General features: G+C 38.4%; 2 protein-coding genes across 2 annotated transcripts; both read right to left on the reverse strand.

Moving 5' to 3' along the window:
- LOC141434637 (uncharacterized) lies at positions 1 to 3412 on the reverse strand. Its single transcript, XM_074097058.1, has 4 exons — positions 3250 to 3412; positions 2329 to 3176; positions 1645 to 1781; positions 1 to 394 (listed from the first exon to the last, which is right to left on the reverse strand). Exons 2-4 carry the CDS (start codon positions 3129 to 3131, stop codon positions 228 to 230), a joined length of 1107 nt encoding a protein of 368 aa, XP_073953159.1. The 5' UTR covers positions 3132 to 3176; positions 3250 to 3412; the 3' UTR covers positions 1 to 227.
- An 8588-nt stretch (positions 3413 to 12000) lies between these two features.
- LOC141434985 (uncharacterized) lies at positions 12001 to 16333 on the reverse strand. Its single transcript, XM_074097479.1, has 3 exons — positions 15659 to 16333; positions 12582 to 15457; positions 12001 to 12048 (listed from the first exon to the last, which is right to left on the reverse strand). Exons 1-3 carry the CDS (start codon positions 16206 to 16208, stop codon positions 12001 to 12003), a joined length of 3474 nt encoding a protein of 1157 aa, XP_073953580.1. The 5' UTR covers positions 16209 to 16333.
- Between the last annotated feature and the right edge of the window lie 1522 nt (positions 16334 to 17855).

Consider the following 17855-nt stretch of genomic DNA (forward strand, 5'->3'; position numbering starts at 1 on the left):
CATTCATGTATACTTATTTTTGCCTACGAGGTGGATACATTTAAATGGAATTTATTTAAGTATGCAACTTTCTGAAGCATTTTGTGATTACATAATACTGAAAAAGTTTAATGAGTACAATTTTTTGGTGTCAGTAATAGATAAATATTTTTGATACAATGTATGACTACATATTTATGCAACCTTGTTTTTGTATACATATTTTTAGACGTGACTGTACAGGGCTTCTAGAACTTAAGCTTGAAGTCTATCGGAGGTTTTCCGGTAGGTTTTAATTCTTTCCCGTCTATTAACAGTTGGATGAACTTCCCTTGCTGGTTTAAAGGCAGACTTACACCCAAGACCTTGCAGTTCCGTAGAATTTCGGCGCAGCCCCGCATGTCTCTGTTTTTTACTGAAATTGAAAAAACAAGCTGTTAGCAAACACTGAACTATGAACTATTGGTAAGCTAACAAAGTTGAGGGAATGGGTGGGAAATATCTGTGCACCGCGCTCCTTGGATCACTCGGTTACCTGATGCTGACCCATAGCAATGCTCCATAACTCCATGATACAGTTTTCGTTAAAAAAACATTTTTAACACAATCATTTTCAATACTTTTTGTTAACTATGTATTTGCATAGTATGTATCAAATTGCAAGTCTATCTAAACACTGGAAATCTATCTATCTATCTAATACCTTTAAACAAGCAATTCTTGTATATGTATAAATATATATATTTCGGGGATCTCGGAAACGGCTCCAACGATTTCAATGAAATTTGGTATGTAGGGATTTTCAGGGATGAAAATTCGATCTAGCTTGGTCTTATCGCTGGGAAAACGCTTGTTACCGAGTTTCATCCAGAGAAAAGCTCAGTCGCCCAGGTACTGAGTAAAAAACTTGCAAGATTTGACCAATACTACCATGGCAAGTTAAATATAAGCTTGTACAAAATAGAGTATAAAAGCAGATAAAAGAGGAACTAAACCATCACTCAAAGGTTGACTGGCAGAGATCCCTTCAGAGATAGGTCCTTTGTACAACTTTTCTTTTTGTAACCTACTTGTATATGTAATTCGTTTTTGTACGATAGACAACGTCGTTTTGTTTTACTACTACTAAATATTTACATTTTATATAATACTAGCTTTTGCCCGCGGCTTCGCCCGCGTCGAATTCAGTTATCACGCGCTGCTCCCTTATAAAAAGAAGTCTATGTCACTTTCTGGGCCATAAACTATCTCTATGCCAAAAGTCACATCGATCCGTCGCTCCGTTTCGACGTGAAAGACGGACATACACACACACTTTCACATTTATTATATTAGTATGGATTGTTGCCATATACAAGCAATTTACGTCATAAATGTACCAATTATATAGAAAGTGGTGGCCGTTTTAATTTCTTCTTTTACTGCCTGTGTGCCACCAAAATTCAGGTCACTCACACAAGAACATGGCATGTAATGGCAGCAGGACTTTGACATTCACTCATTCATTTGATTCATACTCCTTTGATGCAATCAGTTCTTCATGTAGCTGTGAGCGTAATCAATAATCATTCACTTCAACTCTCATGGCACTACATATGCCAATTACACAGAAAAGGCAGCCTTATTTTAATATGTACTCCCTTTAAATATGTGAAAAATACTTACATTTATAATTGAATAATATTTGAAGGACCCTCACATACTCCGTCATCATACTATACTTCAGCAAAGTCTGCAATAGCCTCACTACAGCATCCTCATTATACTCGTCCCGAAGAATGCACATGGTGAAAGCCGTGGCTCTGAAATTCATTATGTAAACGGTGGGTATTCCATGGGAAGTACAGAAACTGAAATTTAAACTATTCTCTGTCCTTCCTAGGGTGTTGAACTATTTCCATACTAAATATCGTCAGGTGACAACCAGACAGAAGTCATTTATTATCCCTCTTGGCTTTAAGTGGTAATTCTGGTTGTCACCCGACAATATGTTTAAGTAAGGGTTCAGCAGTTTAAGCTTGAAAAGTAACAGACCAACGGAGTTACTTTGGCATTTATAATAATGGTAATGATGGATTGACAATAATTGCAGTTATCACTCTCCTGTGGGAACTATGCATTTTTGCATACTAAATTTCATCGGAATAGGTAAGAGACAGACAGACAAGAGTTAAGTACTTTTGCAAAGAGTTGCCTATTTGTTATATTGGAGATCCGCATTTCATGAAACACCATTCCCATTATAACATTAAAGACAAACAAACACACAATTCATAAACTTTCACACTAATAATATTCACACTTCAATAAAAGGATTTAAAAGGATTGTAAAATTAAAGAAAAACTCACTTGTCCTTAACAATCTCTTGAAGACCTTCTGAAGCTTCCAAAAGCTCTTCAGAGAGTACTTGGTCAGAGAACCAAGAACTGGACCAGCAAATGTGCCAAAAGCAAACTAGAGGATAGGGGTCTTCAAATTTTTCATTAAAGTGCAAAACATACTTCTTAAAGATAACTAATGTTGCCTCCGATCTGTTCAACACAGAGTCTTGTATCAACTCTTTAAATATAACACGGTACAAACTGCGCAAACTTGAATATTTGGTATATGCATCTTGTAGTATTGCGAGCCCTTTGTCCGAATTGCCTTTCATGCATTGAGCTTTTGCTAAATAGTGGAGGAATTCACCGTTCCTTTTGTTCAGAATTGGATCAACTTGAGCACAGTAATTTTGTAAAGCCATAACAGACTCTGGTTTACCCATTATGCTATAGTTTCGAAACAGTTTCTTCAAAGTTGTAATTGGTAAATATTTTCGATAGTGCAAGCAGTCTTGGATTATTTGTTGGATTTGTTTGTCCTTGTTCTTTGATAGAAGCTCTTGTATGGATGTGTCTAGTTGTTCCATAGTCATTTGTGATACATCTTTATTTTCAATTTCTGTAAAAAACCTTATGTTAAGATTGAAGTCTTTTGAGCCGAAATGGCTGATTCTTCCCCGTTTCCGGTGTCTGTGCAACAGTTCTGAAGTGAACAAATCGAGAGCATCAACTGACGTCGTATACGGTGCAGGCATTACACATTTCTGGGCTAATTTCTGAACATTTAGGATAAAGCGTATGTAGTTTGGGGCATTTTTGGAGAGCTGCATTTTGATTATATTTTATTGAAGAACGGCGGCTGACCTCTATGAGATCTGAAAATGTAAACATCTAAATTTAGTTTTTTGTTGTTCTTGAAAAACAATCAAATCTTAGTGTTCTACAAACCTTTGATAAGCATTGTCTAGTTACTGCATACTAATACTATACATTATGTTATAAATGTCACTAGAAATAGGTCCAAATATACATTAGAATCAACAAAAATCAAAATATTATCGTAATTGATTTGGTCACATCACATCACTCCGTCGTCATCGTCCGTCAGCTTGCCTTGCCATTGTCACTGTCAGTGTCAGCCAGTGTGACAGTGATGTTTTTTTTATTTGTTACTGTGAAGATAGGTAAAAGAAGCTATGTCTATACAGATTCAAGTGCTATGATTAAATTTAGAAATTAGATAGATAGAAGTAGCCAAAGTTACAGTCATTCATAATAGTCTGGCCAGCGGAAGTCAACAATGACAAAAAGCAAAAAAAGTTAAAAATAGAATTCGCAACCTATATTTTTACGTATATAAAACCATAAAACCAGAAGGGCTATACGAAATTCGAAAATGGAAGTTCGTATCGTACCATCCCTCTCACTCTCGTATTAAATAATAAGCGTTGGCGGGACGGTACGATACGAACTTCAATTTTCGAATTTCGTAATATCCCTTCTGGTTTTATATTCGTAAAATATAGGTTGCGCATGCTAAATTTTTATTTTTTTTTGCTTTTTGATTGGTAACCCTGGGAATGGATGGATAAATTCGTATATTGCCGTCCTGCTGACGCTAATAATCAAGAGTGAGAGGGACGGTATCGGTATTTAAATAATAATAATAATAATAATAAACATCTTTATTGCCACAAACTTAACCTAGACATTACAATTAATTTGCGGTTAGAACAATGTGCTTAGTAACGTAAGGGCAATGGGTCCCAATCTCAGCATGTGCTGAGTTCATGTTACCCAGCGCTGGTTTTCAGACTGGTCCCTTCGAAGAGGGCCGGCCGCCCGGCCGCAGTAATTATTACAATACAATTATTCATACTTAATTAAAAACTACTTAGACTGTAACCAAGCAACATTGGCTGGCAGTAAATATGAAAAAGAAAAAACGAAAAAACAAAAAACAAATGCTGCTTGGTATTAAATAAATATAAATTTTAGCGTGCGTGCGTGCGTGCGTGTATTTTTCTTATTATACTATTATTATTATTATTTTGACATTCATAAGTGTTTGTAATAGCCTATATTAAAAAGAGATATTTTGACTTTGACTTTGAGTTGTGAATGCGTGAGAGACAGTGTTGATCTACTACTAAATAGCACTGTAGTTTTCCCCATCTGTCTATGCTATCATTTGTGGTTTCGGGGTTGCAGTTGATTTTCGAATTTAGCCCCTCAGACATGTTACTTGATTTTAAATAAGTACTTCCAAGACTACTTTGAAAATTATGTCAACTTTCAAATTTGACTAAATTAAGTAATTAATTTGAATAAGATAGGTACATTAATCATTGTTTATTTAGAATAATACAGTGCTGCTATATTATACATAATAGAACAGGCCCATCTAACATAGTACTAGTTCCGTGTCTGTCTAGCTAGAACTAGCTGTAGAACACAGACTACTAAGAGATACTACGTATCTGTAGAAGAGTTGACACTTAAATAATATTGAACTGAACTGACCGTACATAAAATGACAGTTTTTAAGGTGTACTCGTACCTAAAAATCAAATAATCACTTAATCACGTGAATACGTATTGATCATCTTGTCCAAGAGTTCCCTCGCACTGTATTTGAGCGTTTTAGACATGATAATGTGAGCTAAAATGAAACGAACGAACGTAATGGTAATATGGCCGCTGCGTCCACTAGCTCGCCGCGGCCGGTCGTTCGACAAGAACTAAGTGCCTGGTGTAACACTGGCATTAATAATTGTTGGCAACACTGATTACGAGGGTAGTAGTAAGTGGTGGGGGAAGCCTATAAAACTGCCGGCATTCGCTTTTGAACGGGATTCCGCTCCTTGACACTAGATTAAGGGAAGCTATGTCCGATTGTTGTAAGACAGAAATTATACTCTGAAGTCTATCTCACTACCTTGTTTTATTGCAAGTCAACATCATAAGTGTCTATAAAGGAGTAGCGTTACATCTTCAGAATTGGGATCACCCACAAAACGTAAGTACGGTGTTATTTCATAAGACTAGTGCTATTAATTTTACATAAATAAGCCCTACCCACTTAATTACCGTTATTAATGCAAATTATAAAACCGCTTTGCATTAATTTAGATTTTTTTTTCTTTTCTTTTTTTTTCCCTGTTTAATATTTGTACCTTGAGTGTAGGTATCAAAAAAAAATCGGATGCAGATGGTACCCTAAGTCACATTCGTAGGCACTTTATACGTGTTCTCGTACGTGACTCAACAAAATCGCAAATACCCTTTGTGGGATTTCTTTAGTAATTATTACGATTACTTAGTATGATTACACTATTTAAATCCCGCCTATAGATATCTATCACGAACAGATTACTGCTGTCAGTTTTTTTTTAATTGGTAATCATTTTACAAGCGTTTGTGTAATATTAAGAATCGATGTGAATTACAATTAACAGGTGGCGGTAGATATTTTTCTTGATTTATTTTTTTTATGGAGGTAGGACGCCTCCCTACTGCATTACTCTATTACGAAATTTGTTTATTGTTGTTACGAATCGGTAATCATTGCACAATCGATCACGTAATATTAAGAATCATTATTAATTACGGTACCAGGTGGCGTTAATATTTATCTTGTTTTTTTTTATGGAGGTAGAACGCCTCTCCTGTACTGTTATCACTCTAGTAGGAAATTTGCTTATTGCTGTTACGCACCTATTTATTGCAACAAGTTCAGTGTAGCATTATGGCGTTATGTAGGTAGGTAGATACGCAATCACATAAATATGCACATGCACAAATCCTACCTAAATAAACTTTATTCTTATAACAATATCAGTTATCATTACATTTTAATTGAGAGGGCATTTAAGTTACCTACCCTCTTTCATTTTTGAGCATATTGTATTACGTAAGACAAATTATTTCTGAAGTAATTGTATTTGAACCCAGACTAATAACCCCTTAAGGTACATTACCTACTTTCACTTATGTTACCCTACTTATCTTAAATTATATGGTTTTAGTATATTTACTTCCACAGTTCTAGCAATAAGTCAATAAAATCTACATACTCTGCTCTTATGACGACGCAATACAAGCAATTTATATAGACCTTTTGAGCCTTCGTTTTCGTAATTACCCATTGCTCTTAACAATTATAAAAGACACTTTTTGGAAGTTTCAGATATATAATCAAATATGGACAATGACGACACCGATGGACCTATAGAGGGCCAGGCACATTCGAAGAGCCCTGTGCTACAGAAAGCAAATCCACAAAGCGCGACTTTTAGCATACGAGATCGGCAAAGTCGTATGTCTGAACGGGTTTTGTCTACACCAAGACGACGTCGCGAACGAAGCCGCTCAAGCAGCCGTGGATGCAGGAGCCGCGCACACAGCCGCAACCGAAGCTTGAGACGGAGTCGCTCACGTAGTTGCAGTCGCCGGCGTAGTCGTGATTTGCGAAACGAATTGGAACTCGAAAGACAGCGTTTGCGAGTGCTTGAGAGTCAACTGAAAGGGGAACGCGAGCGTCAAGTGCTTCAAGAACGTGAGCGTCTTAGAGAATTTGAGCTCCGCGATCGGAGACGGAGCCCGGAACGGGACTATGGTGAGACCGGGAGGTCCAGGTATGAGTCAACATCTTTATTGTTTGATGAGTTTTTGAAAGCTATTAAGAATCAGTCTAGTGAACGTGATAGTTTTCCTGCTGTCCTAAACAATGTCGTGCCCGAATTTGACCCCATGTGTAGGGAACAGCCAATCACAGTTTGGCTTGTCAAAGTAGACGAGTGCGCTGATATCTACAAATGGAATGATAGGCAAACCATTCACTACGCGTTACCAAAACTTACCGGCCACGCTAAGCTTTGGTACCAGGGCCTACCATCACTTAGGAGAACTTGGCCTGAATGGAAAGAATTATTAACAGCGTCCTTCCCGGCAACCGAAAATTTTGCAGAGCTGTTAAATGAAATGTTGAACAAAAGAGCACGATTTGGGGAATCCCTAGAGTTATATTATTTTTCCAAGATTAATTTGTTGAATCGGTGCAAAATTTTCGGTAGGGATGCTGTCGACTGTGTGGTTCATGGAGTAGATAGGGGGTTAGAGTGGGTGCATTAGCTGCCAATTTTGAAAAACCAGAACAAGTCTTGCAATTTTTCAAAACCCTCAATGTTCAGTCTAAAGATAATAATATAGACCTTAGAAGAGACAGAAAACCATTTAATAATCAGACAATAAACCGACAGAATATTAAGACTATTGATCACACTAATCAATTCAAATCACGTCAGAATTTTGAAAACATAACTTGTTTTAACTGTAAGGAAAAAGGACATCCATGTTCTAAATGTCCGAAACCAATAATTAAGTGCTCGTATTGTCATCTGATCGGTCATACTATAGCAGAATGTCCCAAGAAAAACACAAAGCCGGAATCTAAGGAGAAAAGTGTTTTAAAGGTATCCTTAGATGAAAGCTTGGTTAACTGTATGCCCCTGGCAAAGGAAGTTAAAAGCACAATTCAAGACCCATCCGATGATGATTCTAGCTGCAAATATAAAATAGCGATTAAGATCAACGATAAACAAACAACTTGCCAGGTTGATTTAGGTAGCGAAGTCACTCTTATACGTAAAACGGACGCCCAGAAGCTCGGTTTACATTGGTCAATAGTTGATGGTCCAGTGTTACGTGGCTTAGGAAATGTACCGTATATTCCATTAGGAAAAACGTTGGTCACCATTGATGTTCAAGGTGTCGTTGAAAATGATGTTGATGTTTTAGTCATAGACGACTATCTTATAAACAGCCCAATACTCCTGGGTCACACATTTACGGAGCGCCCAAACGTACACATTATTAAATCCCCAACAGAATTAAAATTTGAAAAGGCAAACGATTACAATGCAAATAAAATATCGTTAAGGTTAGAACACAACGTAACTATTGGCGTAGGTGAGATGAAAGCAATTAGAGTCAACGCGAATGAAATGATCAGTGGAAATGTGTACGTTAGTGGTTCCGTAAGGGGGTGCATGGGTAACGAATACTATCTTTTACCTGGTGAATACGAAGTTCATCTAAGCACTTGTTTATTATTGGTGCAAAATTTAGGTACAAAGTCCACAACCTTGGCAAAAGGTGCACTGATTACTCGAGCAAGATATTTAGGTGCAGGCAAACTAGTTCTTAATGTGACAACTAAGCATGATGCAACTGAGAATGGTATATCATCAATTCGCTGTGGTGAAGGTCTTTCTCCTGTAGACAAACAGCATTTAATAGATCTCTTAAAAAAATACCCAGATTGCTTCTCCGCCGGGATGCATGATTTAGGGTACACTACTGAAGCTGAAATGGTCATACAGTTGAAAGACTCTGATCCAGTTGTATATAGGCCATATAGAATGTCACATTCAGAACGCCAACTCGTGAAGAATATGATAGAGGAATTGGTTGAGGGTGGGATAGTCCGCGAGTCTGAATCACCGTATGCTAGCCCAATCGTTTTAGTGAGTAAAAAGACTGGTGGGAAGCGACTATGCGTGGACTATCGCGCTCTCAACAAAAAGACCAAACGAGACCATTACCCCCTCCCTCGAATCGAGGATCTGCTGGATCAGTTGTCAGGCCAAACTGTCTTTACGACACTTGACCTTGCATCTGGGTACCACCAAATACCGATTGCGGAAGAGTCTAAGGAAAAGACTGCGTTTGTCACCCCCGATGGGCAGTACGAATATAATCGTGTGCCCTTCGGGCTGGCAAACGCACCAGCAGTATTCCAAAGAGTTATGCATAAGGTACTCGCAAAGGCCAAGTATGTAGTTATCTACATGGACGATATTTTAATACCAGCTGCATCATTCGAGGAGGGCTTGACTCGTCTAGAAGAGGTACTCTGTTTATTGCGACAAAGTGGTCTTACCTTGAAAATACAAAAATGTAATTTCTTTCAAACGAGTATCGAATTCTTGGGTTTTGAGATTAGTAAAGACGGCATTAAGCCGGGCTTACAAAAGGTCCAAGCAGTTTCAAAGTTTCCTACCCCAGCTAACCAACATGACGTACGCAGATTTCTGGGTCTCGCAAGTTTCTTCAGAAGATTTGTCAGAGACTTTGCAGTAATAGCTCGACCATTGACAAACCTTTTGAGGAAAAACAGCACATGGCAATGGGCAAGCACAGAGGACGCTGCATTTGAAACTTTGAAACGTCATCTCATCGAAAGACCTGTCCTCGCTTTATATGATCACACTGCCGAAACCCAACTTCACACAGATGCTAGTAAAATGGGCTTAGCAGGTATCTTGTTACAACGTTCTGGTGAAAGCCCCTGGAGATGTGTAGCATATTACAGTAGACAAACCACAATTGATGAACAAAAGCTTCACTCCTTCGAGCTCGAGACTCTCGCAGTGGTCAGCTCACTTAGCAAGTTTAGGACCTACTTGCTCGGTATTAAATTCACAATAGTCACAGATTGTAACGCTTTACGATCAACATTTACCAAGCGAGATCTTGTTCCACGCATTTCAAGATGGTGGATACAATTTCTGGAGTACGATTGCGAGATTGAATACCGAGCAGGGGACAGGATGTCTCATGTTGACGCATTAAGCAGAGGCCCCATACTTCCAGGAGAGGAACAACCACATACGTTGGACGTCCTGTTGGTCAACAAGGAGGATTGGATAACGACTGTTCAATCTGGAGACTCTGAAACTAAACTAATAAAAGACATTTTAGAAGATCCTTCAACTACCAAAATTGCCAATATTCACAAAGAATATAAGTTAAAGAATGGCAGAGTTTTCCGTATAATAGACGAAAATACAATACGTTGGGTTGTTCCTAGAAGTGTTCGTTGGCAGTTACTTAAAGCCAATCATGATGATATTGGTCATTTTGGCTTTGAAAAGACGTTGCAACGGTTACGCTCTTTTTACTGGTTTCCCAAAATGCGACGATTTACAAAAAAATACGTGTCGGCATGTTTAGAATGCGCTCATCACAAAATCCCATCAGGGGCAAAAGAAGGCGAGCTCCATCCCATACCTAAAGTAGAAGTTCCTTTTCATACGTTGCATGTGTAGAGCAGGTTTAGTTTGTTGTGCTCTGATTTTATGTCCAGGAAAAGGCCTTTTTATAATTAAAATAAATTTAATTTTGAAAACACACAATTCACAGAGTCGGAGCTGAAGCAAGAGAGAGGGCGCTAGTGTTGCCACTCATAGTAAAAAATATTTATTTGTTGGTGTTGCCAACATGCTGGGGGCCAGGGCATGTAGCCGCATTATTATTATTATTTTTTATAAATGGGATTAATTATCAAAAGGGATTTTTGTCACCACCCAGAATGTTTGTAATACCATTGTTTTAAAGTTATATTTATATAATATTAGAGTATATTATTATTCTTGTTTATACACATTATAAACTTAAAAGGTTCTGAGAGGCAGACCTCACAATTAGGTTATAGTAAAACAGAACAATAAGTTTCAATGAATTAAAAAAAACTAAACTCTTTAAACAAACCAAAAAAAGGATATTTTTTAATTTATTATTTTTTTAATCATTAATTCAAATGAAATTAATAGGTGTGCTACATGTTGTAAGCAATATATTTACTTATATTATATTGTAACAAGGTTACATTTGTTTCTTTGTTACTTATTCTAAGATCTTACTCTTATAGAACTATTCAAGAGTGATAGTGTTATCATAACTAAAAAATAAAATTATTCTAAAGGCAGCACGGCAAAGCCACTTAGAGAACGCTTATAAACTTTCTTACAGGGTGTTACGAGGTCTACTACCCTAACTAAGCCATCTGGACCTGGGTAAGTCTTTACAATTCTGGCCATGGGCCACGTTAAGGGAGGGGCATTAGGCTCCTTCATTATCACTAAGGCACCAACTTTAACATTTGGCATGGTATCGCGCCATTTGGGACGGCATTGTAAGGCGTTTAGATAGTACTTGTGCCATATGTTCCAGAAGTGACCTTTTACTTTATTACAAATTTCCCAAAATTTAAGTCTACTTACAGGTATATCTATGGTATTTCTTTCAGGAAAAGAAGTCATCGCAGTCCCTATCAAAAAATGTCCTGGGGTAAGGTAAGTGAAACTATTGACATCATCAGCTGTTACAGGTAATAAAGGTCTAGAATTTAAGACAGCTTCAATTTGACACAATATGGTATTTAATTGTTCATATGTTAAAAGGTAATTCTGTATAATTCTCTTTAAGTGAAATTTCATGCTTTTCACAGAAGATTCTGCAAGACCCGCAAACACAGGCGAATAACTAGGTACAAAATGGAAGGCTATTCCTTGTTGTGCTGAATAATTTAGTACCTGTGTTTTGTGGTCTTGCGAATTTTGCAAGTGGTACAACTCAACCAATGTGTTCTTTGCCCCCTTGAAGCAGCCTCCGTTATCGCAGAACACGTCTGTAGGCAAACCTCGTCGCGCTATAAAGCGTTTAAAACAGGCCATGAAACTATCAGTACTCAAATCGGAGGAGAGCTCCAAGTGGATGGCCTTTGTTACAAAACAGACAAACACACATATATAACCTTTTGTTTGAAGAGCTCTCCTTATGCGCGAATTTTTGACTTGAATTGGACCCGCGAAATCTATGCCTATCTTTTGGAAAGGTCGGCAGGCTGTGACTCGTTCAGGTGGCAAAGAACCCATCAATTGTTTTGTACCCTGCGCCTTCATCCTGTAACAAAGCAAGCATTTGTTTACAAATGTTTTTACATGGTTATACCCATTTGTTACCCAATATTTTTGGTTCAAGCTAGATAACAGAAGTTTTGCACCGGCGTGTAACAATCTTATGTGCTCATGGTAAATTATGAGATTGGTTATTCGAGATTGCTTGGGCAAAATTATTTGATGTCTTTGCGAGTAAGAAACTTTAGATTTGTCTAATCGACCGCCTACTCGAAGCATGTTGTCCTTATCAATAAAGGGATGAAGTGGTTTCAACGCACCTTTGACATTTTCGTTTCCTAATTTTAAACAATTAATTTCTTCCTTGAAATGAATGCTCTGTTCGTGTTGTATTATTTTATTTAAGGCCCCTTGCAGTTCAGTGGGAGATAGCGCGGTACCTGACTTGCGCGCGTTTTTATTTTTAATATTGTGACAAAACCTCATTATATAGGCCATTATACGGGTCATTTTATTAAGATCTGAGATTTTTTCTAGGAAACCAAAAAAATTACTTTCTTGCTGCGTGACCAGGGATACCTTGGCATTAGAAAATGCTTTCTTCATTTCAGGTAAGTCATCTGTGGGTGGCTTGGTAAAATTTTCATTAAAATCGTATTTACCGTTTTGCAGGAAACCTGGGCCATTCCACCAAGTGGTTAGTTGAAGCAACTCGTCTGGATCTGCGCCTCTGCTCACGTAGTCAGCTGGGTTGTCATCGGTGGCCACGTACAGCCAGCGCCATCTAGCGGTAAGTTCACGAATCAACCGCACGCGATTCGCGACGTAAGCTTGTAATCTTATTGGTTCTGTATTGACCCAAGCGAGTGCAATTTGTGAGTCAGCAAATAAATAAACTCCTTGTATGTTAATTTTAAGATTTAGCGTGTCATAGACTCTGTTTGTTAGTTTTGCGAGTAGAAGCATTGCATTTAACTCCAAGCGCGGTATAGTGATAGTATCTTGATTGCGAGGGTTGATTCGTGACTTAGAGCATAGTAAGGTAAGTGAAGCGTTACCAGAGTCGTCAACCACTCGAAGATATACAGCACAGCCATAACCAATCGTGCTCGAAGCGTCAGCAAAACCTATCAATTGCACCACACTAGCGTTGTTGGGAACTTTTATGTTTCTGTTTATAGTTATAGGTTTCATATCTGTTAATTTTTGTACAAATGAAAGCCATTCGAGTCGCAATGGATCAGATGGAACTTCGTTCCAGTCAATTTTTTCTGACCAAAGTTTTTGCATAAAGGATTTTGCTTTGACTAAAACAGGCGACATAAATCCAAGAGGATCGTAAAATTTAGATATGTAACTTAGTATTTGCCTTTTAGTAGGATATTCTTGGTTAAACGGTTCTGGGCAAGAGAACACAAAACAATCTTTACTGACATTAAGTGTCAATCCTAATGTTTTCATAAATAAATCATTTTTTTGAAAATCTAAATCGTCAAATTGTTGTTTGTCTGGGGAAATTCCCTCTAATATTTGAGAATTATTTGAAGCCCATTTATGAGTATAAAAATTTCCTCTGCTTAATAGTTCACATAATTGCCGCTTGGCTTCCGCAACTATATTCAAATCAGAGTGCGAAAAGCAGGCATCGTCAACGTAAGTGCAATTTTTTAAAATGTATGAAGCCAAAGGAAACTCATTTTCATAATTAACAGCTAGTTCATGCAGACAACGCGTTGCTAGGAAACTCGAGCTTTTTTGACCGTAGGTAACGGTATCTAGCTGTATACATTGTATAGGTTCATTTACATTACACCTCCATAGAATGTTTTGCAGGCAAGCATGCTGCGGATTTATATTTACGCATCTGAACATTCGGCGTATATCAGTGGAGAATGTAAATTCACCTAAGCGGAACAGGAGCATTATATCAAACAGTTCCTTTTGGACAAGAGGCCCATTCAGTAAAAGGTCATTTAATGATATCTTTTTGTCAGTCTGCATAGAGGCATCAAAGACAACGCGGGTCTTCGTGCTCTTGCTGTTTTCATTTATTACAGCATGGTGCGGCATGAAATATAAAGGATCGTTTTTCAAATCTAAGGAACTGAAGTCAATATAATGCCCATGTCCTAATTCAATGTATTCATTAATGAACTTTTCATATTCGGAAAGCAAATATGGACTCTTATGCAATTTCCTTTCGAGGCTAAGAAACCTATAGTATGCATAGTCAAAAGAGTTGCCGAGAGCATTATTAATTTCGTCTAAAGGCAATTTTAAAGGTAAATCGACCTGAAACTGGTTGTCCTTTAGTAAAGTAGTTTTTTGAAAAATGTTCTCACATAATTCATGCTCCGGAATGCTTTCATTAAAAACTTCAGGAATGCTTTCGGTTTTCCAAAACTTTTTTAAATTTTCATTAAGGTCGGAATTGCAGTCGAGACATAAAAGCGACACCTTACTTGTTTTGGAGTTGGTTTGCCTAGGTAAAGCTCCTGCTATGATGTGGCCGAATTTAGTGTTAACGAAGCGTGGTTGCGTATGCTGGTGCTGGTGCTGCTGCCCCGGCGCGTGTTGCTCAGCAGCCTGCCGCGGCGGACGCTGAGGCGCTGGCTGATCTGGCAGCAGTGTCTGAAAAAATACGTCGGCACCTATGAGCATGTTTATCTCCGATGGAATGTGAAATTCTGCATCAGCCAGCTTCAAATCTGAAGGAATATTTAAAGCCTCCAGGTCGACCTTGAATTGTGGGAGTTTACAGGTAATTTTTTCAAGCACATGGCAATTAATTGTCACCTTGTATGGTGAAGCCAGTGAAAATATTTTGAGGGGAATTGAATACCTCGCAGCATTATTTGTGTTGCTGACCCCTATAATTGTAGTATTTTCGGTCTTTGGGCTGAGCCCTAGGACATCAATCAATTTATTTGTTACCAGAGACACTTGCGATGCAGAGTCCAGTATAGCTTTTACATGGACCTCCTGACCGGTCTGGCTAAAAAGTTTGACTTTGACAGTCGGTATTAAAATTTTGTCACAATCTGTATTTGAAAGTAAAGAGACAGGCTGTGATACCTCCGGATGAAGCAAAGTATTGTGAGCTTGTTTGCAAATGTTGCACCGGAAATGAAATCTGCATTTGCCTTGGTGATTGTTCAAACAAGTATTGCATAAGTTATTTTCTTTACAAATTTTAATTCTTTCATCACAAGGCAGAAGTTTAAATTTATTGCATTCAAATAATCTATGATTAGACTTACAGTGTTTGCAGGACTTGAACTCCGATGCTGCAGCTACATTTACCACTGCTGCCCGGTGGTGAGTTTTGCCCGACGTCATCGGCTCAACATTTTCCAATGCCAAGGCTCTCCGCTCCAGGTACAGCAGGAAGTCTTCGATTGTAGGATCGGCAGCATCGCTTCGCTCGAGCTGATATGCCCGTGAGGTGTACGAGTCTAGTTTACGATATAAAATAGCCAATATAATAGGGTCCCAGGTTTCAGTTTTGACATTTAGGTTTTTTAGTGAGGCTAAACACTGCTTTACTTGGGATACAAACTCCCTGATATTACTTGGTGTTGATTTATAAATGGCATTCAAATCAAGGAGTGAATTAATATGTTCATTTATGATTTTAGAGGTGTGATTATACCTACTATTGAGTAAATTCAGTGCTTCGTCGTAGCTTTCAGAATTGAACGGGAGATTTTTGATCAAATCTAAAGGTTCTTTTTGTAAGAATGACCTCAAGTAATACAATTTTTGTACATTATCTATGGATCTATCGTTATGTATAATTGCTTTGAACAGATTAATGAATGGCATGTACTCACTATATTTCCCCGTGAAAGTATTAATTTGGATCGTAGGTAATTTTGTCTTAAATGCGCAAGTAGATGTACTCGTATTAGGGGAGGACTTTTCCATAACCGCGTCGTTGAGGACAGTCAAAATTTTGAAGTACTTGCCTTCGATCTCGGCCACATCTTCGGGATCCTTCTCATCGAGAGCGAGGATCTGTTTGTTGTAGCTCTCGTACTCTTTAAATAATTCCACTAAGCGAGACCGTTTTGCTTGCAATATTGAAAGGTCTGTGAGTTTTACATCTTCCGCATTTAAAACAAAACTATACAAGCGCGTCATGGACGCCTTGGCGTATCCCCGGGACGCCTTAAGTTGTTTAATAAGACTTTCTTGGTTTTCCATTCTAACAATAACAAATTACGACTACACTTTTCGCAACGATACGTTTTATAACTAAAAACTGAAAATAGAAGTAATATAACGAGAATGAACGAACAATGACAAAACAAAATGTCGTCGCTTGCGTCGGTCGGTCGTCGTTCTTTCTTGGTTCTTGGTTGCGCGCGCAGGTTTCGGCTTCGATGCAGCGTGCCTGCTGTCCTGCTTGCGCTTATAGCTTGAAAGCGAGATGGCTTGCGACGTGTGCTCCCGTGGCGCGGCGTCTGCTGGTGTTGCTGTACTGCTCGCACCTAGGTATTGAAAGCGGGATGGCTTGCGTCGTATTAAGTTTCGAGGCGCGGCGTCTCTGTTGCACTGCTCGCACCTATGTATTGAAAGCGGGATGGCTTGCGTACTTCCGCGTCGTATTTGAGAGTACGATATTGCGCTTCCTTTTGCCCACTGACAGGATCGTGCTTGCTCGTCGGGTCACCACGGCCGAGAATCTTGGCGGCGATCGCGTGATGATGGACAAGATGGCTGCCCTTGTATCGCAGCTCCGTATGAAAACTCTGAATTGGTAATTGGTTTTTTCGAGCACTTTTCACTGGTTTTCTTTTATCACTATCGAAGGACCATTATGTAGAGCAGGTTTAGTTTGTTGTGCACTGATTTTATGTCCAGGAAAAGGCTTTTTTATTATTAAAATAAATTTAATTTTGAAAACACACAATTCACAGAGTCGGAGCTGAAGCAAGAGAGAGGGCGCTAGTGTTGCCACTCATAGTAAAAAATATTTATTTTGTTGGTGTTGCCAACAGCATGCTGATCACTTAGGCCCGTTTGTGCGTAGTAAGCGTAAAAACACATACTTGTTGGTGATCGTAGACTCTTTTACAAAAATATGTAAATCTAACACCTGTCCGTAGCACAAAATCTAAGGCTAGTATTAAAGCATTCAAAAATTTCTTTAGTTACTTTGGTATTCCTACTCGCCTAATTACTGATAGAGCTACGAGTTTCACAGCTAAGAGGTTCAAGACTTTTATACAAACTGTAGGTATCAAACATGTTTTAAATTCTGTCGCTACACCTCGCGCTAATGGCCAGGTTGAGCGCTACAACCGCACTATCCTCTCTGCCCTTAGTACTATGTCACATGGAAAGAGTCCTGATAAATGGGACGACTATGTTCAGGATGTACAGATGGGTATAAACTCTACCATACATGATGTGACCAAGAAAACCCCTACAGAATTATTATTTGGTAGAAAAATTATTAATCCGTCACAAGGTGCTATGAAGGACGTTATAGAGGATGTAGGGGGTGGCATAGTAGAAAATAGTTTAGAAGAAATACGGAGCGAGGCTAAGAATTTAATTGACAAACACCAAAAGCGAAGCAAGGAAAGGTTTGATAAACGTAGGAAAAAGAGTGCACAATACAAAGAGGGAGACCTAGTTAGAGTTATTAGAGCCATAGTCGGAGGTACAGGACAGTCAAAGAAACTCGAACCCAAATGCCAAGGACCTTATCGAATCAAAAGTATCCTGCCAAATGACCGTTTCGTAATCGTGGATACCCCTTTAACAAAGAAAGGTAGGTGTTATGAGGGAATTGTATCCATCGATAAAATATTCCCATGGTTAAGTTTTGATAATGATCCGACT

The sequence above is a fragment of the Choristoneura fumiferana genome, chromosome 14 (assembly GCF_025370935.1).
Source record: "Choristoneura fumiferana chromosome 14, NRCan_CFum_1, whole genome shotgun sequence".
In the NCBI taxonomy this organism is placed as follows: Eukaryota; Metazoa; Arthropoda; class Insecta; order Lepidoptera; family Tortricidae; genus Choristoneura; species Choristoneura fumiferana.

Coding starts and splice junctions, on each gene's coding strand:
- LOC141434637 (XM_074097058.1), bottom strand. CDS start 3,131: ATGCAGCTCTCCAAAAATGCCCCAAACTACATACGCTTTATCCTAAAT. Junction 1,782..2,328: donor CAAGAGATTGTTAAGGACAA/GTGAGTTTTTCT, acceptor AATGAATTTCAG/AGCCACGGCTTTCACCATGT. Junction 395..1,644: donor AATATTATTCAATTATAAAT/GTAAGTATTTTT, acceptor TTTCAATTTCAG/TAAAAAACAGAGACATGCGG.
- LOC141434985 (XM_074097479.1), bottom strand. CDS start 16,208: ATGGAAAACCAAGAAAGTCTTATTAAACAACTTAAGGCGTCCCGGGGA. Junction 15,458..15,658: donor AGCACTGAATTTACTCAATA/GTAGGTATAATC, acceptor ATCGTAAACTAG/ACTCGTACACCTCACGGGCA. Junction 12,049..12,581: donor AAGCATTTTCTAATGCCAAG/GTATCCCTGGTC, acceptor GCTTTGTTACAG/GATGAAGGCGCAGGGTACAA.